This window comes from Myotis nattereri (genome assembly GCF_964212035.1).
Source record: "Myotis nattereri genome assembly, chromosome: 2".
Taxonomy (NCBI): Eukaryota; Metazoa; Chordata; class Mammalia; order Chiroptera; family Vespertilionidae; genus Myotis; species Myotis nattereri.
Window position 1 is genome coordinate 208,841,597 of NC_138076.1, and position 25,882 is coordinate 208,867,478.

At 58.3% G+C, this 25,882-nt stretch overlaps 2 protein-coding genes across 4 annotated transcripts; both read left to right on the forward strand.

The window, feature by feature from the left end:
• Positions 1-4,383: 4,383 nt before the first annotated feature.
• SH3BP1 (SH3 domain binding protein 1) lies at positions 4,384-16,288 on the forward strand (the record flags this gene model as incomplete). The annotated part of the gene is given in 18 exon segments (XM_081082588.1): positions 4,384-4,489; positions 4,492-4,595; positions 4,825-4,929; positions 6,048-6,124; positions 6,427-6,538; positions 6,625-6,701; positions 7,186-7,330; positions 7,705-7,773; positions 7,903-7,993; positions 8,681-8,826; positions 9,509-9,620; positions 9,953-10,034; positions 10,115-10,195; positions 11,278-11,394; positions 12,216-12,313; positions 12,668-12,821; positions 13,988-14,082; positions 15,435-16,288. Coding segments are annotated over 18 exon segments (2,184 nt in total). The 3' UTR covers positions 15,848-16,288.
• A 1,671-nt stretch (positions 16,289-17,959) lies between these two features.
• On the forward strand, positions 17,960-23,963 carry PDXP (pyridoxal phosphatase). Of its 3 annotated transcripts, XM_081082591.1 has the most exons (3): positions 17,977-18,573; positions 20,103-20,288; positions 22,487-23,963. In XM_081082591.1, exons 1-2 carry the CDS (start codon positions 18,012-18,014, stop codon positions 20,255-20,257), a joined length of 717 nt encoding a protein of 238 aa, XP_080938717.1. In that variant the 5' UTR covers positions 17,977-18,011; the 3' UTR covers positions 20,258-20,288; positions 22,487-23,963. The 3 variants fall into 3 exon arrangements, with proteins under 3 accessions (XP_080938716.1, XP_080938715.1, XP_080938717.1); XM_081082590.1 differs by lacking the exon at positions 20,103-20,288 and having other exon boundaries at positions 17,960-18,573; XM_081082589.1 differs by lacking the exon at positions 20,103-20,288 and having other exon boundaries at positions 17,964-18,624.
• The last annotated feature ends 1,919 nt before the right edge of the window (positions 23,964-25,882 follow it).

Sequence of the window (25,882 nt, forward strand, 5' to 3'; positions counted from 1 at the left end):
GATCTGGTGTCTGGTCTGCTTTCTAACTTGGTCTCTACCACTTAACCAGCTAGGAACCTTGGGACAAGAACCTCAGTCTGCTCACCTGTAAAATGGGGGCAGTACCAACCTCACTGGAGGATGGGCTAAGTACAGTGGGGCCTTGACTTACGAGTGTCCCGACTAACGAGTTTTTTGAGATACCAGCTGTCTCTCGGCCGATTTTTTGCATTGAGTTGATAGAGTAATTTGAGTTAACGAGCTCAGTCTTGGAACAAATTAAACTCGTAAGTCAAGGCCCCACTGTACATGACAATAAGTGCCATTGTCCCAGGGCAGCAGGACACGTTTAGGGGGCAACTGAGGCAGGAATGGGGGTACAGGGTCTTGGCATTCCCGGCTCTGCAGGCTGAATGAGAAACAGGGCCAGGCACCGTCCTAAGCACTTTACATATTAACTCTTTCACTCCTCAGCAGGTAGCTGCTGTTGTAAGTCCCACTTTACCAAGGGCATTGAGGCTCCGAGAGGTAAGCCACCTCACCCAAGGTCACCCAGCTAGTGAGAGGCCGAGCCCAGCCGGCTGGCTGCATGCACACCCTTAAGTTCAGTTCTTGCTGTCTGCTGAGCTGGAAATAAGTGTCCATTGATGCAGAATCTTCATCTGTGATTCGAGTCAGCTGTGTTTTTTGAGCAGATTGCGGAGGCTTCAGCAGGAGCCAGACAGGACTCGGGTTCCTGGAGAGGAGATCCAGCAAGGTCGACACACCCTTGCAGCCCTCGCTAGTTTAGCTCAGTGGATAGAGCATTGGCCCGAGGACTGCAGGGTCCAGGGTTTGATTCTGGTCAAGGGCACATACTGTAGTTGCAAGCTGATCCCTGGCCTTGGTCAGGGCATGTGTGAGAGGCAACCAATCTATGTGTCTCTCTCATCGATGTTTCTATGCCTCTCCCCCTCCCTTCCACTCTCTAAAAATCAGTGGAAAATATCCTTAGGTGAGGATTAACAGCAACAAAAACCCTTGCAGTGCAATGTGAAAGGTCCTGTGATTGGAATAGGGGTGGGCTGGCAACCTCAGGTCCCCTTCTGTACCTGCAGTTCTAAAACTACAACTTCAGCACCCACTGATGGAAACTTCTGAGTCCAAAGATCTCTGGTTACAACATCCTTTGAAGGAACAGCCTGTGATCCTTCAACTTTTGGGGCTTCCAACCTTTTGTGATGCAACATCCAAGTGTGCTTGAACTTAAATATACCCTAAAATGTACCCCTCGCCTAGCCAAAAGGCACGGCACCCCACCCAGGCTGCAGAGAAGAGCCAAGTGCCGTTCCTGTGGAGACTGGATGGGAGGGAAGCCTGGTGCTCACGTGGCCTGATTATACACGGCTCAGGGTGTTTCCCCAGCAGCTGCTGCTACAGCCCAATGGACTGGCTCCCCAGGCTGGAGCTGGGGCTCAGGCCTGGGCAAGTCTAGGAGGGACAGCAGTTGAAGCCAGGCCTTCTCCTCAGGGACCCCAGTGTGGTCCAGGCTGCAGACGGGCTGAAACAGGGTGGGGACACCAGGTAGCCTGTAGATCTCCCAGATGGCAGGACGGTGGTAACCTGGTGTCAAGCTGCTGGCTCGGGAGTCTTCAGTTTCCCAGTTCTGCACACAGTAGGTTGTGCCCGCTGCAGAGAGGGGGAAAACAGCCACCACCAAGTTCTGGGTTCTGGCCAGTGAGGAAGGTGGAGAGGACAGGACTAGAACCCAGACATTGCAACCCAGCCCCACATTTTAAGAAGCCAGGTCTACACTGGACTCACGTCTCCCTTCATGAAGGCATTCTTCAAGCCCTGCTCCCTTTCCAGAATCCCCTCCAGGGGCTTCCAGTTGGGGCAAGGCAGGTGACATCTCCTCATCCTGGCCTGAGCCTTTGATCCAGGGGCCTCCAGCTTCTACCACTCAGGTGGGAGCCTCTGGTTCAAGCAGCAACAGCTGAGGGTTTCCTTCTCCGTGTCCCACCTCCCCCCACCCCCCACCCCCAGGCCTACCTGGCTGTCCCTCTGAGGAGTGGAGAGGCAGCCAGAGTCCAGCAAGTGCCCACTGGGAGCCAGGCCCCGTGCTGGGCGCTGAGATGCCTGAGGCTGAGGTCCTGCCCTGGAGAAGTGCCCAGTCTGCCCACTCACACAAGTAGGTGCTCAAGTAATCCTCAAACTGAACTGAAACTCCAGCAGATCAAAGTGCAGGGTTCTCCCCTACGCCTATCCCTTCTCCCCTTCCCCCGCCCCCAGCTCCTGATGTCTAAGGGGTGCAGAGGCTCCAAGTAAGGAGGGCCCACTGTTTCCCAAAGGCTCTCATCTTGTGTTAACTAGCAGGTAGCTATGGGGCACCTACTGTGTGCCCAACTGTTTGGTCTGCAGAACCAGATATACTAGTAACTGCTACTGTGTTTGGAGGGGCAGAGCAGCAACCATATCACTGCCCGTACCAGAGAGAAGGGCAGATGGAGGAAAACTGTTGGTGGCAAGCACTCTGGGAGTGTTGGCTGTGGCTGGAGGGGCACAGATCCCCTTTAAAGGGGTGAGGGGAGCAGGAGCATGGATGCTGGAGGAGCAGGCAGAGATATCTTGTGTTGTCAGACTGGGCCAGGACAGCTGGCTCATCAGGCCACCAGAGACATCAAGGCCAGAGTTCCAGGGACTTATCCAAGGGCACGCAGCAGCCGGACGACCCCAGCCGACTGCCCAGCAGGGAAGCATCTCTGGCCGTCTGATGGGGGGAGGGGCGGTCAGGGCCACAGACCCTGGGGGAGGGGAGGGGAGGGGACTGAGTCCTGGCTGGTGGGAGGTCCTTGGGGGGGGGGGCGGGGAGTCCAGGGCAGCATCCTTGGGCAGGTCCAGCCAGAGGTCAGAGAGGCCTCGTCTCCTAAGCATGGAACCCTTTTTCCCTTTGAGTGGGGTGCAAAGGTTATTCATACCCGGGGCGGGCGGGCCGGTGGGTGGGGCAGGAACCTGGGGCGGGCGCGGTGGCAGGAGCCGGCTTACCTGCTTCCCGCCACGGGCCTGGGTGAGGCGGCCGAGGCGGAGCCGCGCACACACCTGTGGACGGGGCGGACGGCCGACCGACACTCTCCGGGACGGCCAGGGGCCGCGGGGAGCCCGGCTGACGGGGCGAGCGAGAACCCAAACTTGCAGAGAGGAGTGACCTGGGGGCCGAGGGCGGAGCCGCGAGCGGGGAGGCGGGCGCGAGCGGAGCGGGAGCGCGCTGGCCCAGGAAGCGCCGAGCGCCGCCCACCCCGCCCGGCGAGAGCGCTGCGGGCACAGGCAGCTGGGCCGGGGGCTGCCGGCCCTCGACCCCCGCGGTGACCCCGCCGCCGCCAGCCCGCCCCCAAGATGATGAAGCGGCAGCTGCATCGCATGCGGCAGCTGGCCCACACGGGCAGCCTGGGCCGGTGAGTGCGCCCTGTCCCCTCCTGCCCCGCGCTCACCCCGCTGGACCGAGGGGAGGGGGAGGAGCGGGGGAGGCAGCCGGACCTCTGGCTAACCAGAGCCCTGCCACCCGCCTCCCCTCTGAACGTCACCCCACCTCCCAGCGAGAGCGAGAGGGAAAGGCGCTGGCTTTTGAGGGAAGGGGCACCCCCCATTAGAGAGGGGTGCAGGGAGGATCGGAGATGCGGAGTCTCTCCTCTGCCTCCATGGGCCTCGGAGTGAGCGCGCCTCCCTGGTCTCACTTGTCCCTTCTGAGCAATGGGGACAGCCGTCTCTGGCTGTCTGGTGGGGGAGGGGCGGTCAGGGCCCCAGACCTTGGGGGAGGGGAGGAGACGGCCCTGGCTGGTGGGAAGAGCCTGTTCCTGCCCCGCCGTGTGCCCCACTCCCCCAGCCGGAGGCCCGCTCCTCTGTCCTGCTTCTGCTTTCCCAGCCTCAGGTGGAAACGGCGCCCGGCCGCCCTGTTCCCACCCCAGCCCCCGAGCTGGTGGAGTGGTGGCCGGAAGTTTGGGGAGCTCCCCTGGCCTGTCTTCTCTCCTCTTCCCCCTGCATTGGGTGCTTCCCATCTCTGGGCCCAGGGGAGGGGACGGGGCGCCCAGAGACCTGGTTCTAGCCTCACACAACCCGGATGCCTGTGTGGGCCTGGGCAGCCAGGCCACCTTGTGCTGGGCCTGTGTCCCCATGTGTCCCGGGCAGGGGCCCAGGGCCTGCCCACTACTACAGTCCAGAGTCCTGTGTGACTGACAGCCCAAGAGCCCGAGCCCACACACTTCCCGTTCTTGGGGCCAGCCCAGGCCTCCTCTCCTCAGGTCAGCAGAAGAGAGAGGCTGGGCTCTGGGTGGCTCCCCCAGTCTCCCCTTTGGTTTCATCCGCCCTCTCTCGGGACTCAGCCCTGGGCGGAGGAGGAAAAGCCATGTATCCTATTGCTATCCCCATGGAATGTGCTCTGACTGGGATAAGGCAGGCGGGCCACCCAGGGCGGGCCCCAACTGGGAGGGGTGCTGGAAGCACCTGGGGTTCAGGTGCTCTGTTGGGGGGCCAGGGGGGTCCTAATCTGGGCCAGCTCAGCAGAAGCTCTCCCCCCACCCCCACCCTCCATCAGCACCCCGGAGACGGAGACTGCCGAGTTCCTGGGTGAGGACCTCCAGCAGGTACATGCCTGGGCCAGCTGCGGGTGGCAAGGCAGGTCCATGCAGGCTGTCACCAGAGGGCCGGGCAGGGACGCCAGTTGGGGGCCTCGGTTGAGTCATTCCCCAAGCTGTGGGCCGTAGGGTCCCCAGGAGGAGGGAAGAGGAAAGGGGATCCTGCTCTGGGAAAGAACAGGGCAGTGGGGAGGGGGGCAATTACCCCCCGGGATCCATAACCCCGTGCCCCTCCCAGGTGGAGCAGCGGCTGGAGCCAGCCAAGCGAGCAGCCCACAATGTCCACAAGCGACTGCAGGCCTGTCTGCAGGGCCAGAGCGGGTCGGATATGGACAAGCGGGTGGTGAGTGGGGGTCCCAGGGAGGAGGGGCCTAGCTAAGACACCTCTGTCCAATGGGGGAGTGATGTCGGGGGCTGGGGTCTCCCTGCCGGTCTGAGCCTCTGGCCCCAAGGGGGTGAAGACTGCTCTTTCCCAAGGCCCCTGGGCACCCACTCATGAGGCCCTCTGTCTTCCCCATCCCTTCTTGACCCCGCCCCGTCTGCACCAATCCCCTGAGCCAGAGCCAGATTTCTGACTGCCCCTGAACTCCTCGTCCAATCAGCCCTTAGAATGGAGCAGGCCCTCTCAACTGGGGCAATCTGTGAGGGCTTCTTGAAGGAAGTGGCATTTGAGCTGGATTTTGAGCGATACTCAGTGGTATTTGTCAACAGCAGCATTTATGGACTGGTCACTGTTAGTGTGTTGCTAAGATGTGTCAGTGCAATGCCTTGCTCAATGCTGACAATGGAAGGAGGAGGCTGCTAATTAAAGCTCTTGTGCAGATGAGGAAATGGAGTCTTACAGAGGTAAAGAGGCTCCCGCAAGGCCACCCAAGCCAGTAAGTGGCCAAACTAAGATTTGAACCCTGACCCTCGTGACCAAAGCGGGTGCTGCCTGTAACTCCAGGTGGGAATGGCTCAGGCATGTTTTGGAATCAGTCAACAATGAGTGTAGCCAGAGCTCTGGGGACAGGGGAGCCATAGGGGCGTGGAGGCTTTGCGTGTCACGGTGGCCGTAGCAGCCACCTGTGCCCGGGGCGGGGGCGAGCCCCTCGGAGGCCTGTTTCCAGCTCCTCCACGCTCCCTCCAGCTGTGTGACCTTGGCAGGCCCGTGGCCTCTGTTCTTAGCTTTCTAGTCCGCAATGGAATTTGGTCCCTCCCTCCACCCCCTTCCAAGTGGCTTCTGGGAATGGGATAGGAGCTCTTTCCATAGCCCCAAGGAGAGGTCACCCCACCATGCCTTGTCATCACCCTGCTTCCACTCTCACCTGTGACTGTGGCCCTCCTGGGTTCCCTCCTCCCACCTCCAAGCCCAGTGCCTCGGTGGGGTCCTGCCCCCCAGGGACACTCTGAGAGGGTGAAGGGAGGCCCAGTGGGCGGCACAGACACTCATGCTCACAGCCGCCCTGCCCCTCCCTGCAGAAGAAGCTTCCCCTCATGGCTCTGTCCACCACGATGGCCGAGAGCTTCAAGGAGCTGGACCCTGACTCCAGCATGGGGTGAGCACGGACAGAGGCCTCATCTCTCACCTGGAGAGGCCAGGGAGGGGTCTGGGCTGGGAGGGGGTCCGGGGCAGGGAGGGCAGCCACAGTGGAAGGATGACTAGGTAGGGGGAGTGTCTGGACTGAGGACAGAGTCCAGGCCAGGGAGGGCAGCCAGGCCTGGGAGGGTGTTGGGCTGAAGGATGAAGGAGAGATCGAAGGGGCAGGAGGCGATGGGGAGGAAGGAAGCCCCACCTAGTCTTTCTAGATTGGAGAGAGGGGCTGTGGGAGCCTGGGCCCACTGGGTGCTGCGTCCACAGGAAGGCCTTGGAGATGAGCTGTGCCATTCAGAACCAGCTGGCTCGCATCCTGGCCGAGTTTGAGATGACCTTGGAGAGGGATGTCCTGCAGCCACTCAACAGGCTGAGTGAGGTGACCCCTACCCCTGCCCGCAGCTTCCCCAGCCTCCTGCTCCCACCTCCCCAGCCCACTCACCCCCGCCCCCATGCCTGCCCTAGGAGGAGCTGCCAGCCATCCTCAAGCACAAGAAAAGCCTGCAGAAGCTGGTGTCCGACTGGAATGCCCTCAAGAGCAGGTGGGAGCCCCAGCGTCTGGGCGGGGCCCATGCCTAGGTCGGCCCACAGAGGTGGCCACAGGCTCGGAGGCCCTTCCCATAACAGAGGACAATGCAGGGCCCCTGGGTGCGGAGTGTGTACTGGTGTGCACGCCTGGTCCTAGGAACACATATGTGAGGGTACATGTAAGGGTGTCTCTGTGCATGTGTGTGTGCACTTGCTTATGCCAGCTGCAGTGACCCCAAAGCCCAAGATAGTCATAAACAACCCCAGGGGATCCCTGGACGGCAGGAGGGCCCCAACCTTCTACTCTGGAGTTGGATGGTTGTGACCACCAAGCCTACCACCAGGTGGCGCCCCCGAGCACTCATGGCCCAGGCCCAGTGGAGCTCTGGGATTTGCACCTATAAATCCCAAAATCCTGTGGTCACGCACATGAAAGGGACACTTGACTCTGGACATGCGATGGGGACAGTGACCACTCCACCTTGGGATCATCCCCAGGCTCAGCCAGGCAGCTAAGAACTCAGGCAGCGGTCAGGGCCTGGGTGGAGGCCCAGGCAGTTACAGCCACACCACCACGGCCAACAAGGTGGAGACGCTGAAGGAGGAGGAGGAGGAGCTGAAGAGGAAGGTGGAGCAGTGCAAGGTGAGGGGGCACTTGCGGTCCCTGGATGGGTGGGGATGGCGGGTGGGCACTGTCCTCATTTCATAGATGAAGACAGAGCGGGGCTCACCCAGGTCTTGGTGTGTTTGCTAAGTGAGTGAGTGAATGAATGGTGCCTGACACAAGGCACTGTGCTGAGGGTATGGGGACTCAGGTGAGGACTGGAAGCTGCAAAAGCCGCTCAGGAGTTCCAAGAGTTTCCCGTGGGCTGTCCCCAATGCAAACCTTGGCAGAGAGCGGAGAGCTGGCTGGGACCCTCCGCGCACAGCTGGAGCAAATTACTAGCCCCCCTGAGCCTCACCGTACCCCTGGGCCCCAGCCTCACTGACATAAGCCCTCCCCCCTCTGTCTCCAAGGACGAGTACTTGGCTGACCTGTACCACTTTGCCACCAAGGAGGACTCCTATGCCAACTACTTCATAAACGTGAGTCCAGACTGGGCTCCAGCCACCCAGAGCCAGAGGCCACCGAGGCCCCCTGTGAGCCGGTGGGAGAGAAGGGGCTACTCTGGTGGAGGTAGGCTCCGCTCCCCTCACTCCCCGCTGTCCCCACAGCTCATGGAGATTCAGGCCGATTACCATCGCAAGTCTCTGAGCTCGCTGGACACGGCCCTGGCCGAGCTGAAGGAGAACCACAGCCAAGCAGGTGAGGACATAGACCAGGGGCGGGCAAACTTTTTGACTCGAGGGCCACAATGGGTTCTTAAACTGGACCGGAAGGCCGGAACAAAAGCATGGATGGAGTGTTTGTGTGAACTAATATAAATTCAAAGTAAACATCATTACATAAAAGGGTACGGTCTTTTTTTTTTTTTTTTAGTTTTATTCATTTCAAACGGGCCGGATCCTGCCCGCGGGCCGTAGTTTGCCCATGGCTGACATAGACAGCCCCGACCCCACACCCCTGACCCCCACGGGCTCAGGCATGTTAAGAAGCTTGCACTCTATTCCTGAAAGGCAGTAGGGAGCCACAGATGGCTCTGAGCAGGGGAGGGCGCGATTAGATTTGTGGTGGAGAGATTGCTGCATGGAGGGTGGAGGGTGGAGGGTGGAGGGTGGAGGGTGGGGTGGGGTGGGGTGGGGTGGTGCAGGACTGGAGCCAGGAGACCTGTTAAGAGGCAGAAGGGAAGTGATAGTGCCTGAACTGGTTGGAAGCAGTGGAAGTGGGCAGATTTGAGAGATGTGTGGGATGGCTTCAGGGTGTGTGGCTGGGTGGCTGGGTGGGAGGTGGCACCGTTAGCCAAAGCAGCAGTCACTTAAGGATGTCTGGGGGTGCTCCTGGCTGCCTGTGAGTGGAAGGACCCTGGGCCCATGATCCGTCTTGTCCCTGCAGAGCCCTCCCCTTCGATGACGGCTGCCCCCTTCTCCAGGGTGTATGGGGTGTCACTGGGAGCTCACCTGCAAGAGCTGGGCCGCGACATCGCCCTGCCCATCGAGGCCTGCGTCCTGATGCTGCTCTCTGAGGGCGTGAAGGAAGAGGTGGGACCCACTGGGGCAGGTGGGGTGGAGCAACAGGGCCACATCCTGTCCCAAACCTCCCCCTGCTGCTGCTGTGCCCGTCATCTGCCCTTAGAGCAGGTCCTGGGAGAAGGCATGGCCTCCTGTTGCTGACGTGATACCACCCGCTTAGGGATGCTCATGTGGTCCAGGCTGTAAGCCTTTAGCACCAGGAACTAATGATCCCAGTAACCCTTGGAAGGAGGCCTCAGTGGCTCCATTTTACAAGGGGAGGCGGCGATCAAGAGGCAGATGTGCCCAGCAGCACATGAGCAGGTGGCAGTGAAGTCATGGCTGCACCTGCCCTCATCCGCCCTTTGCACCTCAGGGCTGCTAGTCCATCCGCTCTTTTCCCGAGGACAGACCCTTAGGAGGTGGAACTACTCAAAGACAGGCTTCCGCACATCCTGCGGGGCCTCCTTTCTCCCTTCCTCCCCTAACCAGACGCCTGTCTCCCCACGACTTGCCCCAGCCCCTCCCAGCCTCCCCCTTGCTCAGAATCCAAGGACCCCGGTGTCCACTCTGCCTGCCAGACCAGTGGGGACACAGGGCCAGGGAGGGCCAGCCACCTTCCCCAAGCCGTGAGTGACGCAGGGCCTTCCAGCCAGGGTGTCCTGTCCCACCCACCCCTCCGTGACCCTACATGGTCCCTCTCACGCCCCAGGGCCTCTTCCGTCTCGCCGCTGGGGCCTCGGTGCTGAAGCGCCTCAAGCAGACGATGGCCTCGGACCCCCGCAACCTGCAGGAGTTCTGCTCTGACCCCCATGCCGTAGCAGGTACCTGCTCCAAGGGTGGGCCCCTTCCCACATCCCTTCGCCACAGCTGCCTGAAATGATCCCTTGATAGTTTGCTTTAAGGCCTGATAATCTGCCCAGAAAACATAGGGGTCCTGAAAGCGGGGTTTGTGATGAACCCCCTGAAGTGTATGTACACTTTTCTGAGAACAAGATCACTAGCCTTCATCATTTTCTCTAAACGGCCCAAGAAGTGATAGACCTACACATGTTAGTATGAACGAGGACCAGAGGCCCCTCACAGATGGAGAGAGCTGGGTACTGGGGTGAAGGTGGAGCCCTGGGCTGCCTCTGAGCTCACACCACCACTTCAGGTGCCCTCAAGTCCTATCTGCGGGAGCTGCCCGAGCCCCTGATGACCTTTGACCTCTATGACGATTGGATGAAGGCAGCCAGGTGAGGTGGGGGGTTGTGGGGAGAGGAGGCTGTAGAGGTGCCACCCTGGGCTGTCTCACCTGAGCTGTTCCCCTCCCCAGCCTGAAGGAGCCCAGAGCCCGGCTGGAGGCCCTCCAGGAGGTGTGCAGCCGCCTGCCCCCGGAGAACTTCAGTAACCTCAGGTGAGCCCAGGCCCACCCCGGCCCTCAAAGCCAGGCCCTGCGGGACTCTGGGGCCTGGGTTTGAGTCCTACCTCCTTGTTCTAAGCCAGCGGTTCTCAACCTGTGGGTCGCGACCCCTTTGGCGGTCGAACGACCCTTTCCCAGGGGTCACCTAACACCATCCTGCATATCAGATATTTACATGACGATTCATAACAGTAGCAACATGACAGTGATGAAGTAGCAACGAAAACAATTTTATGGTTGGGTCACAACATGAGGAACTGTATTTAAAGGGACAGAAGGTTGAGAACCACTGTATTTCTGAAAACACAGCTTAAATGTACTAGTCATGTTTTTATTCTTCTATTATTTTTTGTTTTCAACATGGAACACTTCACGAATGTGCGTGTCATCCTTGCGCGGGGGCCATGCTAATCTCTGTGCTGTTCCAGTTTTAGCAAATGTGCTGGGGAAGCAACCGCGGTGCTAGTCAGATTTTTTAAGATATATATATTTTTAATTGATTTCAGAGAGGGAGAGGGAGAGAGGGACAGAGACATCAATGACGAGAATCATTGATCAGCTGCCTCCTCCACGCCCCCTACTGGGGATTGAGCTCCCAACCTGGGCCTGTGCCCTGGCCAGGAATCAAACCGCTGGGGTCTCAAGCAGACTATGGCCTCGGACCCCGGCAGCCCTCCTGACCCATCGGTTGACACTCAGTCACTGAGCAGCACCAGCCAGCTGTACTAACCATACTTTTAATACTAGACACTGAACTAAACACACACTTTGAAGCCACACCACCTGGCGTCAAATCCACCTCTGTGGCTGTGTGGCCCTGAGCAGGCAAATTGGCCTCTCGGTGCCTGGGCTAGAGAATGCACAACAACCCCATAGATGCTCAGCTTAGCTCAGCACCTGACACGTAGGTGGCGCGCGGTAGGTCAGCTAATTTAACTATCAGAAATTTTTAACCAGCCTGTGTGCTGCCTTGGCCACACTTTGGCAACCCCAGGCTGGGAAAGGCTCCGTCTCGGGGGACGTTGATGGGTGTTGGTAGCCCTGCCCTGCCCCCAGCCCATCTCCTGTCTCCCCAGGTACCTGATGAAGTTCCTGGCACGTCTGGCCGAGGATCAGGAGGTGAACAAGATGACACCCAGCAATATCGCCATCGTCCTGGGGCCCAACCTGCTGTGGCCCCCGGAGAAAGAAGGGTGAGCGGCCGTGGTAGAGGGAAGGTGGCAGCCCCCCTCCCCCCCAGCAACCTGCTGCTTGCCTTTCTCCTCGGTCTCCTCCTCCTTGGAATGGGTTGAGCAGCTCCTATTCTCAAGGCTCCACGAAGAGCAGCCCAAAGGGATCCTGGACCCACAGGGCTTTGGAGGTAGCATTCTGGGTAATGACAGTAATGGTGTGCTGGGGAGGCTGGGAGCCTGAGATTTGGTTCTAGCCCTGCCTCCACCTTCCCGAGACGGGCCTTAGTAAGACCCTCTCTCGACCTCCATTTCCTCATCTGTAAATTAGAAATTACGCAAAGCCCGAGGACTCTGGCTGCGGGAATTCAGTGAGGTAATGAGTGGAGGAATGCTGTATGAACTGTAAAGTGCTCTTGTATGTGAGAGGTCATGACTATCACCTGGCCAGACACGTTGAAGTTGATGTCTGCAGACAGAAGGAGCAGGCCTTCGCTTTCAGGGTCTCCGCCAGCGCCCCCGCCTCCACCCGCGCAGCCAGTGCCAGGGCCGTGGAGGGCAAAGGGTGCCGTTCATTTGCTGGATGCAGCTCCTTGGTCGAGGCTGCCTCGATCCAAGAAGTGGGGAAAGCTGCCGGGACCGACTGGCGATGCCCGCGTGTGTGAAGGACGGGAGTTTGGTGTGTGAGCGACATGTTTGCGTCCACAGTGTCTGTGAGCTTTGGGAACAGGAACCGGATGTGACGGATTGGTCCTGTGCTCCCAGCGGCCAGCACGGGCCAGGCAGAGTGGGGGCCACTGAGACTTTGCTAAGTGGTGACTCACTTTCACCCCCTTTTGTCCCAGGGACCAGGCCCAGCTGGATGCAGCCTCAGTGTCGTCCATCCAGGTGGTGGGCGTGGTGGAAGCTCTGATACAAAACGCCGACACCCTCTTCCCTGGAGGTGAAGCCCCTGGCTGCATGCCTGTGCCCCTCCGTGCCCTCTGTGCCCAGCTCGGTGCCCTCCAGACCAGCTTCTGTCCTGGCAACCCCATGCACTCTCCAGGAGGCCTGGGGGAAGTTACTTCTCCACTCTGAGCCTCAGTTTCTCATCTGTAAAATGGGGGTGATCCCGCCTGCTTCCTGGTGCTCTGAGGCTCCTGTGGGAGTGGGAAGGCGAATCGTGGTCCAGACAATTTCTGGGAATAGGGAAAGCGGCCCCGGCACTGGCTACATGGGGGGGGCGGCGAAGGGGGAGTGGGGGAAAAGGGGGCTGGCGGAGACCCTGAAAGCTAAGGCCTGCTCCTTCTGTCTGCAGACATCAACTTCAACGTGTCCGGCCTGTTCCCAGCCCCCACCCCCCAGGACAAGGTCAGTGATAGGCCCGCCTCTGAGGAGCTTCCAGCCATTGCCGTGCCGGCCCCAGCCCCGGCCCCAGCTCCTACCCTGGCCCCAGTGCCTCTCAAGGAAAGGTAAGGACTCACAGGTATGAACGGCCCCTGTCCCAAGGCACCAACGCGGCTTCCAGCAGCGTTTTAGGAAATGTCATTGTTGTATTTTTATCCCAAATACCAGGTTTCCCGGTTTGGAGTGGGTGGGTGGAGGCCCTGAGATAATATTCCTCTCGGCCTCTGACACGTTTCCTCGTTCGTTGTATGGCTATTTACTGAGCACCTCCTATGTGCCAGGCACTGTTTCAGGCCACGAGGACGTAGGGACTAGAGAGCTGGTCACTGTGGAATGTGCAAGCACCTTCCCGCCTTCCCTCTGATCCCTGAAATCTGAAAGGCCCGTGTGCCACGCTGCCTCCCTGCCAAGCAGGGATCGTGCGGCTGTCGGACTGCTGGGCCCAAACCGTGAGTTTCCTCCCGTGAGCAAGACAGACAAAGCTGCCCTTAGAGCTTGTGCTCCAGGGGCGGAGAGAGAATCAGCAAGTGCACCCGGAAAGGTCAACAAGGTCAGGCAGGGCTCCGTGCTGCACCGGAGAGGGGGGGGGGGCGGGGGGAGGTGCTGCTGCAGCCCCGGGCTCAGGAGAGGCCTCCTGAGGGGGAGCCAACTGAGCAGAGACCTGGAGGCAGGCAGGAGACCCCCCTCTGTTCTTGGCCGCTCTCTGGCTTCCAGTGGCCAGAACATCCGAAAGATCAAAAAGAGGCCAGCTGGCGTGGCTCAGCCATTGAGCCAACGATGAACCAGGAGGTCACGCTGTGATTCCCCGTCAGGGCACATGCCCAGGTCGCGGGCTCAATCCCCAGTGTGGGGCGTGCAGGAGGCAGCCGGTCAATGACTCTCATCATTGATGTTTGATCTCTCCCTCTCCCTCTTCCTTCCTCTTTGAAATCAACAAAAATGTATATTTTTAAAAAGTATCACAAGGAGGCTGAGAGCCGAAGCGGAGGGGAGGCCCTGCTTCCTCCCGCGCTCCTGGCCCCACAGGGGACCACGGACACTGCGCTGAGCCGCACAGCAGCCAGGGGCTCTGGATGCCAGAGGCGTCGGGGGCAGGGGCAGCCTGGGGACGGGCCCCAGACCCAGCCACGGGTGGACCCACACTCGGCCCGCGGGCTGGGAGTCTTCCTGAGATTCCAGGAGAAGCTGGGAAATGGCCAAGCCCGCGCCTGACCCTCCTCTTCCCTCACAGGACAGAGTCCGAGGTTCCCCCCAGACTGGCCTCCCCCAAGGTCAGCAGGAGCCCCCCGGAGGCAGCAGCCCCAGCGGAGGACATGGCTCGGAGGAGTGAGTTGGCCGTGGGAGGAGCAGGGTCAGAGGGTGGCCAGGGGTGGGCAATCCAGACCGTCCCCTGTTTTCAGGCATCGAGGGGAGGCCAGGAGGCCAGGGGCTCAGAGCCAGTCTGTTGCCTAACACGCCGGGTTCAGAATCCAGCTCGGTGACCTTGAGCAAATGACTCCAGCTCCCTGCGCCTCCTTCTGAGCGCTTTGGGACACGCACCTGTTGAGTTGGCTGAAAGCCAGGCAGGTGAGGTTCAGGTGCAGAGTCGTGTGAGGCCCTGCCCAGCCCAGGAGGTTCTAGAGTTTTCCACGGGGGTACAGTGTAGAGCCGGGAGTAGGTGGAGCAGCTGCAGAGCCTCTAGACCAGCAGGAGTGGCGGGTCACACAGGAACCTCCCTGCAGGAGGCGGGCGTCTAGCCACCTTTCCTGGAGGCAGGGCCATGAGACATTTCCTCACTGGAGCACAAGCCAAAGGCCTGTCAGCATCCCCTGAGCTGGCCCTCACGTCAGCCTAGGACCGTGGTCGGCAAACTGCGGCTCGCGAGCCACATGCAGCCCTTTGGCCCCTTGAGTGTGGCTCTTCCTAAGCCTTAGGAGTACCCTAATTAAGTTAATAACAATGTACCTACCTATATAGTTTAAGTTTAAAAAATGTGGCTCTCAAAAGAAATTTCAATCGTTGTGCTGTTGATATTTGGCTCTGTTGACTAATGAGTTTGCCGACCACTGGCCTAGGAGGTTGAAGAATCATCCCATCTTACGGATGAGACAACTGAGTCCCCAAGGGCAAGTGATTTGTGCAAACCCCTCAGTGGGTGGAGGCAGAGCTAGGACCAGAGTCCAGACCTCCTGGCCCAGCCAGTCCTTTGGCTGCCGTGGGACGTCAGACCCGCGCAGTGGGGTCTGTGCGCTGGGGCGGGTCGTTCTGGTGGCTTCTGAGAGGAAGTGAGCAAGACCCAAGTGTCCGGGGACAGGCAGCATTTCCTTATGCGACAGGATTGTGCGGAACACCTGCTCTGTGCCCGGCACTGTGCTAGGCAGCCACGCATCCGATGGCCGCACTTCGTGTACGTTCTAGTAGGAGAGGCGAGCAATAGTCAAGTAAAATAAAAAACAGGCAAGATCATTTCAGAGTAAAAAGCTCTGTGAAGAAAATAGAACTGGGAAATGGGACGGGTCGGGGGCAGTTCTCTAGGTGAAGGAGTGAAGGGACTCATAGAGAGGCTTGTGATGAGGAGCCGCATGCACAGTGCTCCCGCAGAAGGAGCAGCAGGTGCAAAGGTCCTGAGGCGGGATTGAGCTGGGGGGCTTGGCCACAGGCCATACGGACACCTCACTGCCCCTTTCCTTCCTCCACAGCCAAACGCCCAGCACCAGCCCGGCCCACCATGCCACCGCCCCAGGTCTCCAGCACCCGCTCCTCCCCTCCAGCCCCATCCCTGTCCCCTGCCTCTGGCAGTCCTGTGATCCCCCGGGCTCTGCCTCGCCGTCTGGTTGGCAGCAGCCTCCGGGCCCCCACAGTGCCACCCCCACTGCCCCCCATGCCCCCCCAGCCTGTCCGGCGCCAGAGCCGGCGTTCACCAGCCTCCCCCAGCCAGACCTCCCCAGGTCCAGCCTCCCCCAGCCCGGTCTCTCTGAGCATGCCTGCCCAGGTGGACCTGGGGGAGGCCACAGAGGATGCGGGGGGACCTGAGGCTGTAGACGGCACCCCCACTCCCACAGCTGTGCCCCCTCAGCCTCGGCCCAGGAGTCTTGCCTCAGAGACCGACTGAACGGGTGGCCCCTCCCCAAGAGCCCTCAGTGTCCCCTCCCTTCCAACCTGTCCTCCCAGGACACAGCCCTCACCCCTCCCGAGAGGTGGGGGCCTCCAGCCTTTGCCTACAAGTGCCTCGGTGCCTGCTGGGTCGGCCCCCACGGCAAGGAGGGCTCAGGACAGCCCTCCACTTCCAGTCCTTTTCCTCTTGGATCCACCTTGGGCTTGGGCTCAGCCCACCCCCCCACTCTCTGGCAAGGTCCCAGGGGAGCCACCAGGAGGAAGGAGAGCTTGCCTGCTCCTACTAGGACTTTGATTTTTTTCTCTTGACAACATATTTTTTTGTAAGGCAGGTAAATAAATTATTTTGGACAAAACTGGAGCAGCTGCCCAAAAGATAGCTTTATTTTCTGTACTCGAAATAAAGAAGCCACTTTCATAAAGGGGAAATTTAGCTATTCTTTGCCTCCTTTCCTTCTTCCTGTCTGAAAGGATAATGGCTGGAGCTTTTCAGCACTTACTCTGGGCTGCACACTGCTTTTCTGTGCATGGTTTCCATTTAACCCTCTCCCTGGGCAGGAAATCCCATGACCTCTTACAGGTGAGGAGACAGGCTGAGAACATGACCTGCCGCGGTCCCGGTGCGTGAGCATGGACCTGGGATTAGGACCCAGGTCTGACTGATTCCAGAGCCTGGACCTGCCCCTCCCATCCCCGGCAGTGGACTTAATATCTCAGTGTTCTGGTCTCCTCGTCTGGGAGACCGGTGACGGCTTCCACCGCAGAAGTGTTGTCTTGGTGACTAAATGAGACACGCCTGCAAAGGCCTGAGCACCGCCCTCCCACTTGACGCCGGGCCCCCGGATCTGCGGTGCTCCCAGGGAAGGTGGAGAGGTTCCCCCAGGAGCAGGGATGGATCTATCTGCAAACCTTCCCAGAGGCTGCCCTGCCAGACCTGGGCGAGGTCCCTGACACAGCCCCAGCTGCTCCTGGGAACAGACAGGCAGAACCGATGACTAGAATCAAGTGCCATGACACTGGAAGCCCACACTGGCCTAATTAGGCACAAGCCATTAACCGGACTGGTGTGTATCTGGAGGGTGGAGGTCCCGGAAAGCTTCCTAGAGGAAGTGATATATCCAAGGGGAGTCTTTCCAGGGCTGACCAGGTGGGAAAGTCAGGGAAGAACATTCCAAGCCATGGAGACACCTGTGCACCTGTGACAAAGGCCAGGACATTGGGGAACAGGAAATATCGTCTTAGGTTATAGGATGTGGCTCTTCCCAGGTCTTTGGAGCACCCGTTGCTCCTGGAGGGGAAACGGGTCTTCAGAGCCTTCTCAGACATCCCTCCCCAAGGGGGGCCTAGGCAGCTGGGTCACCCCATCACTGCCCTGGGCCTGGCCACTGCTGCTCTGGCTCCTTCCCCTCCTATGAGTGCTTGGTGACAGCCTGCCTCTAGCCCAGAGCCTCTTCGCCCTTCACAGTAGAATCCTTGATAATTAAAACAAAAACCAAAAATGCCAGGCTACCCCCCAAACAAAGCAGACTCTCTGGGCTCCTACCACGTATTGGTATTTTTAAAAAGCATATGTCAAAAGTCATCAAACTTTACACATAAGAACTATACATCTTACTGTAGGTAAATTATATCTAAAAATAATAAGTGCTCCCGGCGACTCTACAGTATAGCCAGCCTAGAGAATCACTGGCGTTGGCCAAGGGCCCCAGCGCTCAAGAAGACACCAGGCGTCTCTCTCCCCATGCTCCCCACCCGCTCAGACGGCGCATCCCCAGTTCAGAGGGCAAGGAGATTTGACCAAAGATATCATCTGCTTTAGCATCTGTTTTCCTCTTAGCAACCCGCTCTCCTAAGCTTCTGATTGGCTGAGGGGCGCAGGGCTTATTCGCGCCACATTTTCTACTTCTAACTCGTTATTGGCCAAGAGGAGCGTCAGTCTCCCACCCCTCGGTGCCCTTCTCTCCAAGCTCCGTCTGCTCGCGGCCTCGCTCCTTAACTTTCGCCTCTATTGGCCGCGGGCCAGGCCGTAACCCCACCCCCTGGCCCATCCTGCGCGCCTATTGGCAGGTGCGAGGGGCTAGCGGGATGCGGGCGAGCGCACCGTGCCCGCGGAGAGAAAGCGACGCGGCGCGGCGCGGGCGTGCGGGCAGCCAGCTGGCTGCATGGCGCGCTGCGAGCGGCTGTGCGGCCCGGCCCTGCGCGACGTGCTGGGCCGGGCGCAGGGGGTTCTGTTCGACTGCGACGGGGTGCTCTGGAACGGCGAGCGCGTTGTGCCGGGCGCCCCGGAGCTGGTGGAGCGGCTGGCGCGGGCCGGCAAGGCGGCGCTGTTCGTGAGCAACAACAGCCGGCGCGCGCGGCCAGAGCTGGCCCTCCGCTTCGCGCGCCTCGGCTTTGGGGGGCTGCACGCCGAGCAGCTCTTCAGCTCCGCGCTGTGCGCCGCGCGCTTGCTGTGCCAGCGCCTGGACGCGCCTGGCTCGGTGTTCGTGCTGGGTGGCGAGGGGCTGCGCTCCGAGCTGCGCGCTGCGGGGCTGCGCTTGGCCGGGGACCCCGGCGAAGACCCGGGCGCGGCCCCGCGCGTACGTGCCGTGCTCGTGGGCTACGACGAGCACTTTTCCTTCGCCAAGCTGCGCGAGGCGTGCGCGCACCTGCGCGACCCCGACTGTCTGCTCGTGGCCACCGATCGCGACCCGTGGCACCCGCTCAGCGACGGCAGCCGGACTCCTGGTGAGCGCGAGGGTGGGTGGACGACCTGGGCTTTCACCTCCCTGCCTGCAGGTGAGGGGCAGCAGTGGTGTCCTTGTGTGACAGATACGGAGTCCAGGTACCCCTACTCCCAGCCCTATCCTTCCTGAACCAGCCCCAAGGAATCCTGTCATTTTGTCTCACCCGCGATTGGGGTGAGGTCGGAGATTTGAGGACAAAACCTGGAAGGACCGTCTTGCTGTGGGAGAGTTGGGACACCATGTCCAGGGGCAGGTGTGCACAGGAGGTGGTTGGAGTTTGACCTGAGTCCAGCTCCCATCCAGGGCTCTGTAATCTTTTCGGTTACATAACCACAGGTCGTTTCTCCTGGCTGTGAAATGGGAATGCTAACCATGCCAGTTTCACCGGAGTGAAGATTGATCTGTGCGCTTAGGTGCTCAGATGATGGAAGTTGTATCCAGAGCTGTCATGTCACAGCATCTCCGTATCTGTTCTTATTTACTTTCCAAATTATTCTGGAGATGGGGGTCATTGTCCCATTTCTCAGTTAAAGGAACTGAGGCTCAGAGAGGGGGAGTGAGCTGCCCAGGAGGTCAGGGAACTAGAACTTGCATCTTGTGGCCACCCAGCACCCACCCCCTCCATCCAAGGCGCTCTTCACTGCTGTCATCTGGGTGTTCAGACCGGCAGAGGAGGCCGGAGCAGGCGGGGGGTCCTGCATCTTGGAAGGTTCCAGTTAGGTAAGAGCGGATGGTAGCGGAGGCTAACTGATAGTAGTGAGCATGTGGACAAGTCAGTACCCCAGTCAGTCAGTAGGCTGAGGGCAGGGACAGCTCTCCCATCACCTCCTCCTTGCTGGTGACTGCCCCTGGCAGTTGTTGGTACCAAATCCTGGCGGGGCAAGGATGGTACTCATGGAGGGTGTGTGTTATGATGGGGTGGCAGGGAGAGCCTGGAGCTTAGGGGTCTGGGAAGGCTTCCTAGAGGAGACATCTTGCAGAACAGGGCGGCGTAGGGGAGGAAACATGGACTAGGGCCTGGGCCGTGGCAGAACCAGTTCCAAGCTGGGCATCTGTAGTTCTAGACCTCCCTGTCTTTGTTGCACACCTACTTGCTGCATGGCCATGTCAGTCTCAGTTTTCCCATAAATCCAAGGTGAGCCGCCTCCTGCCCCGCCCCAGTAGCTCCCCCCAGCCCTAAGCCACGCTATGAAAAGTGAATCTCTCCCCGGAGGCCTCAAAGCTCAGGCTAAGGCTGTGGGTTAAGAGGCCCCCAGGACTCAGGAAAGGTGGCGTGGAGGAGACCAGGCCCTCCCGTGCCTGCCACTTCCGTCTCAACACCCACTTGGCCGTGCCTTGCTGGTCATTCTCACAGCCTAGAGGGGGAGGCAGAGGCTTAACAAAGACGAGAAATACAGCGCTGCTGTCACGTTTGCACACTGAGTGATGCAGCTTTGAGACAGTGGTATGTAAATATTAATGAAGGCCTCTGTTATGCATAAAATCTGAAATAATGCCCATCTCTCACCTCCATTCTTCCTCCCCCTGCAGGTCTCCTTGTAACCATGTGGCAGCCACTCCAGCTGCCAAATAGAAATGCCTGCTGTTTTAGGAATACGTCACCACCAAAACATGTGACAGTCTTGGATTATAGGATGTTGAGAGAAGAGGATCATGGTGGTCTGAGGACAGAATTACGTTCATAGACTCCCCAGCTAGGAAACCCGCTCCCCCAGGGTAGGGCTCTTTGTTGTGTCCACGGCTCTGTCCCAGTGCCTAGCACAGTGCTTGGTGTGTAGTTGGGCTCAGTAAGTATTAGCTGAGTGGATAAAATGGGAGCTGGGGACCAAGGGTGATCAGCTCTGTCCTGGTAGGAAAGGAAGAAGCCGGCTGCTAAGAACTTTCTTGAGCCGAGAGAAATAGTTTGGGGTGACTCAGCTGAGCCGTTCCCATCCTAGAGGGAATCTCTCACCCAGGGGGCAAATGGCTTTTCTTCCCTACCCACTTCTTATGAAAACAGCAGGCGAGTTCTAAGTCAGATGTCAGGGAGCACCTCCCAGTGTGCCCAGTCCTGTGACACAGGGGAAGTTCCTCCTCGTCTGGGGCCACTTTACCCTTCTGAGCCTTTGGCTTCACTGTGAGAAGGGAGGTAGGCGGCCAGAGCCTTGGGGTCAGACCAACTGATAATGTGTAGTAAATTGGGGCACCCTGATTTTTTTGATTTTTTTTTTTTTTTTTTTTTTATTTCAGAGAGGAAGGGAGAGGGAGAGAGAGAAACATCAAAGATGAGAGAGAATCATTGATCAGCTGCCTCCTGGGGATTGAGCCTGACCAGAATCGAACCTGGGACCCTTCAGTCCACAGGCCAATGCTCTATCCACTGAGCCAAATCGGCTAGGGCTGCAGCACCCTGATTATTACCACTTGCCAGTGTCCATGGGGTGAATACTCCCACCATGGCAGATTTTCAAGCTACCAATGTGAAGTCACTGAACATGGAATTGGGAAGATGTGTGCACACCATTACATCGTATTTCCATTGGTACAGCTATAAATCATGTTAGGAGCACAGATAATGGTAAAATCATTAGGAGGTGATGAGTTTTGAGAATTGCCTTTGTTTTAAACATAATTCATTTTATTGTAACTTTATATAAGTGGACTTTAGACAATGGCTTTGTTTAACCACCAGCTGACAGAATTCCTGAAAATGAAACATTCGGGACTCCCAAATGTGTAGAAGCTAAGCCAACACATGCGTACCCACCTGAATGCAATTTATCTGCCACTTTTTAAGCTGTGCAACCCTGGACCAGTTACTTAACATCACTGAGCATCGGCTTTCTCATCTGTAAAATGGGCTTCCGTGAGCACCAGCCCAGCCCTGGCACTTTAAAATGCGCTTAGTAAATTGTAATTACTGTCATCATCATCCTCATTTGTTCAGGGACATTAATGTGAAGGCAGAACATTCTGGCACAAAGTTGTGCCTGTGGGACGGGCACAGTGAACTCATTGTGTGGGGCAGATGGCCAGGAGTTTGGCTGTCCTTTTCTAAACAGTCCCCCTATTGTTAAACACTTGGGCGTGGCCCACCGTTTTGGGTATTCTAGTTACTGTGGCCACAGACATCGTCAGGCATGTAGCTTTTTGTCTCCAGCCTGAATTCTCTTCTTGTGACCGCTGTCCCGGCGGAGGCTGACTGGGTCAGAGGTGCGAGCGGTTCTGTGCCCTGCTGTGTTCCAAAAGGGCTGCGCCAGTTTCCAATGCCAGGAGCGCACATTCCGGTAGCCATAACCACAACCGCTGTCTGGGAAGTGCTGTTCCATTTCCAGAGCACTTGCCCCGTGAGGCTGCGTTAGCGCCTCTTTGAAGGTAGGCATTCCTTGGGTCTTCCTTTTCCGGCAGGTCCAAGGGAGCTCTGAGAGGCGCACAGCTTGCCCGAAGGCACACAGCTGCCAGGGTAAAACGGTGAGCCTCTGTTACGACTCCTTACAATACCCCCAGGAGATTAGTGCCATATTAGGGAAGGGGGAAACTGAGGCACAGGTGAAACAGCCTGCCTGAGAAAGGTGGAGATGAGTCTGAATTCTGGTTGCAGAGCCTGGCCTCTTCACCACTGCACTAAGATTGGAAGCAGGCCTTTGGACTCCAGTGCCTAATTTTTTTCAAAAATTCATTTTAGAAAGAGAGAAACGTCCATTTGTCCCACTAATGTGTACATTCATTGGTTGATTCTTGTACATGCCCTGACCAGAAATCGAACCTGCAACCTTAGCGGATCAGGACAACGCTCTAACCAACTGAGCACCTCACCAGGGCTCCAGTGCCTAATTGTACCCCCATGCCAAGCGGCCTCCCTGCCGATTCCGGTTTCAGGGCCTGGATTCCTTCCTGGCAGCCTCCCCACACTGACCGAGTCCGTCTCCTTGCAGGCACCGGGAGCCTGGCTGCTGCAGTGGAGACCGCCTCGGGACGCCAGGCCCTGGTGGTGGGCAAGCCCAGCCCCTACATGTTCGAGTGCATCACGGAGCACTTCAGCCTGGACCCGGCGCGCATGCTCATGGTGGGCGACCGCCTGGAGACCGACATCCTCTTCGGCCACCGCTGTGGCATGACCACCGTGCTCACGCTCACGGGCGTCTCTCGCCTGGAGGACGCCCAGGCTTACCTGGCGGCCAGCAAGCATGACCTGGTGCCCCATTACTATGTGGAGAGCATCGCAGACTTAATGGATGGGCTAGAGGACTGAGCCCACCTGACCTGTAACCGCAGCCCCACCCCTGCCCCACCCTGATCCCATAGATGGAGGGGACGGGCCAGGAGCTGCATTAATTGCCACTGGCTCTCCAGCCCCAGTTTCCACACCCTGGTAGGGCTGGGACCCAGGGAAGGTTTTAGGACCCTTGTACCCCCAGGGGTGGCTGAGCACACTTGGCTGCTGCCCTTGCCGCACTGGTTTGCCCTGGCATGACCCAGCCAAGGTGGCCTTATTTCCTGTGACTTCCCCTTCTTGAAATCTGGGCCCTGATGGCCACTGAAGATTTCCCCCAACCCTGAGCCCTTAACTTCCTCACCTCTCCCTGGGGCCTCCAGAGCTCTACCTGCTCCCCGTGTCCTGGCCTTGGGTTCCTGTTGACCAATCAGAGGTCTAGGGAACCACAAACCGTATTGTCCTGAGCCCTGAATGGACCAATCAGAAGGCTAAGTCATAGTGGTTCATTGATGTTGGGTTCTGAGTAGACCAGTTGGGAGCCCAGGTAACAATGACCCTTTGGTGTTCTGGAGCCTGACTGGACCAATCAGAAGGCTAAGTCATAGTGATTCATTGATGTTGGGTTCTGAGTAGACTAGTTGGGAGCCCAGGTAACAATGACCCTTTGGTGTTCTGGAGCCTGACTGGACCAATCAGAAGGCTAAATGATAACGGCCCTCTCACGTCCTAGACCCTGGGTAGACCAGTAGTGCAGGTAATAGTGACCCATTGGTCTTTCAGGTCCTCGTTAGAGCAGACGTCAGAGACGGTGGTCTCTTGACCATCTTGGTCTGACTGGATGAGGCAGGGGTCCAGGTTTCTGTCGATATAAGGTCCACATACTAAAGACACCCCCCCCCCCCCGCCATCAAGACTGCTAACCAGGAGCCACTGAGTGGCTCTGCGGGCTTCTGTAGCCCAGAGCCCGCCCTCCCCTGATCACGGTCCAGTGTTAACGGTGGCCACAACTCGAGTGGGGACGCCTGTGCCCCTCCCTGTGCCGTCAGTGTTTGCTGTGCCACTTCTCCCCTGTGCCCGCCTGTTATTTATTTATTATGTGCTGGTGATGGTGGGGGTGGGGGCTGGGCCTTCCCTGCCATCTCCACCCCTGTTGTGACTAGTCCTCCCGGACTTAATAAACTGCGAGTGGGAGTGTCTCTGGGTTCATGTCTGTTCGAGGTGGGCCGGGAGGCAGAGCCCCTGGCTGAGCCCCATCTCCCCAAAACGCCCCCACGGCCTTCCCCGGGCGAAGTGGGCCGTCCCAGCTCCAGCGTGTTCTCTGCCTAGTGCCTAAGCTGTGGGGCTCATCCCCCGCTGTGTCCTTACGTAGGAATTTGTTTCAGTCCCTCAGAAACCCAGCAAGCTTGTATCACGCGTCCCCTCTTAGGAAGGTCTTGGGGATGAAGGTTGGAAATGCGATGCTAACTTTCACAAGAGCGCACGTCTAGAAAGGAGATCAGCTGAGGCAGGGTTTGAATTTGTGGCTGACTCCAGAAGGCTGCAGCCCCCTCTTGGTAGAGACTGAGGGTCCCCACCCTCTGGGTGCTGGGGTGAGATACTGGGGCACCCCCCTTCGGGCATCCGGGGTGCTGCTATGCCTGTGCCCTGCTACCCTGAGCCCCTCCAGGCCTCCCAGCGCCTCCTGCAGAGTGGCTGCCCAGCTCTGAGCTGGCCACAGAGCAGCCCGAAATGGCCTACCGATGCCCAGCTGGGAGGTGCCGTGTCTGTTCAAGGCCAGGCCGTCACCGACAAAGTCAGCAGATGGCACTTGCGGAGACTTGAGGCTGTGACAGAAACTCAGCTCACCCGGCTAAGGCGTGAGGGGGTCTATGGCCGCCCCCATGAGACGATCCAGCACGCTCCCGTGTCTGCCTCGGCTGTGCTGCCTCCCAGACAGTGGTACCTCTCGCCACCAACATCCCAGGGCAGACTTGGGTCCCTTGCCTGGCTCAGCCTGTGCCCAAGGGGATGGCGCACAGATGCTGACCAGCCTGAGTCATGTGCCCCCCGGAGAAGGGCAGTACTGGCCGCCCTGGCCTCACTCCGGACCAAGAGCCACCCCCCACCTTCCTTGCTGACGGGATCCTGGTTTCCCTCGGAGCACTTGGCGGCATGTGAGTCAGATGGGGGGGCATCCCCGTCCCAGGCAGTGCATCTCTGTTGTTTCAAGCCTAAGTCTAAGCCAGTCATGGTTACTTGGTTTCCCCTAGCCAGGGAGTGGGTAGCCATGGACCTGGGATGCACTTCTTGTTTATTTGTTCTGTTTGTCGTTTTTTTGTGTTTTTTTTAAATTTCGTTTTGTTTTTTGTGGTGTACTTCTGACCAATAAGACATGAGGGGAGATTCTAGAAATGTTTGCCTCACTTTCAAAGAAGGACACGGAGCAGGGACCCACTCTTCTGGCTTTGGGTATAGAAGCTGCTGCAGCCATTCTGTGATCATGAGGTGTGACCCAACACATTGCTCTACTGTGTGACTGTGGAGCAAAAAGATGGAAAGAACTTGCTAGGGTTGTTCAACCTTTAATTTTTTTAAAAAAATATATTTTATTGATTTTTTACAGAGAGGAAGGGAGAGAGAGAGAGAGTTAGAAACATCGATGAGAGAGAAACATCGACCAGCTGCCTCCTGCACACCTCCTACTGGGGATGTGCCCGCAACCCAGGTACATGCCCTCGACTGGAATCGAACCCGGGACCTCTCAGTCCGCAGGCCAACGCTCTATCCACTGAGCCAAACCGGTTCTGGCAAATTTTTAAAAAGTTTCACATCAACAGAAAAAAGCGCAAGAATGGCACAAAGCACGCTTCACCTGGATTCCCGGTTGTTACTATTTCAGGAAACTGATGACACCAATTCACAAAATGAACCCTTCGGGCTATACCCCTGGTTTAAATAGTTTCCTGGTTTTGCCCCCCATCTTCCCCCCCACGTGACTACTTTCTTGGTGACCAGATGCCTCAGAGCAGGGGTGGGGAACGTCCGGTCCACAGGCCGAATAAGGCCCTGCCAAGGCATTGGGGGTGAGTTAATGAAATGTTTAACCAAATACAGCAGGCTAATTTTTAAGTTGATA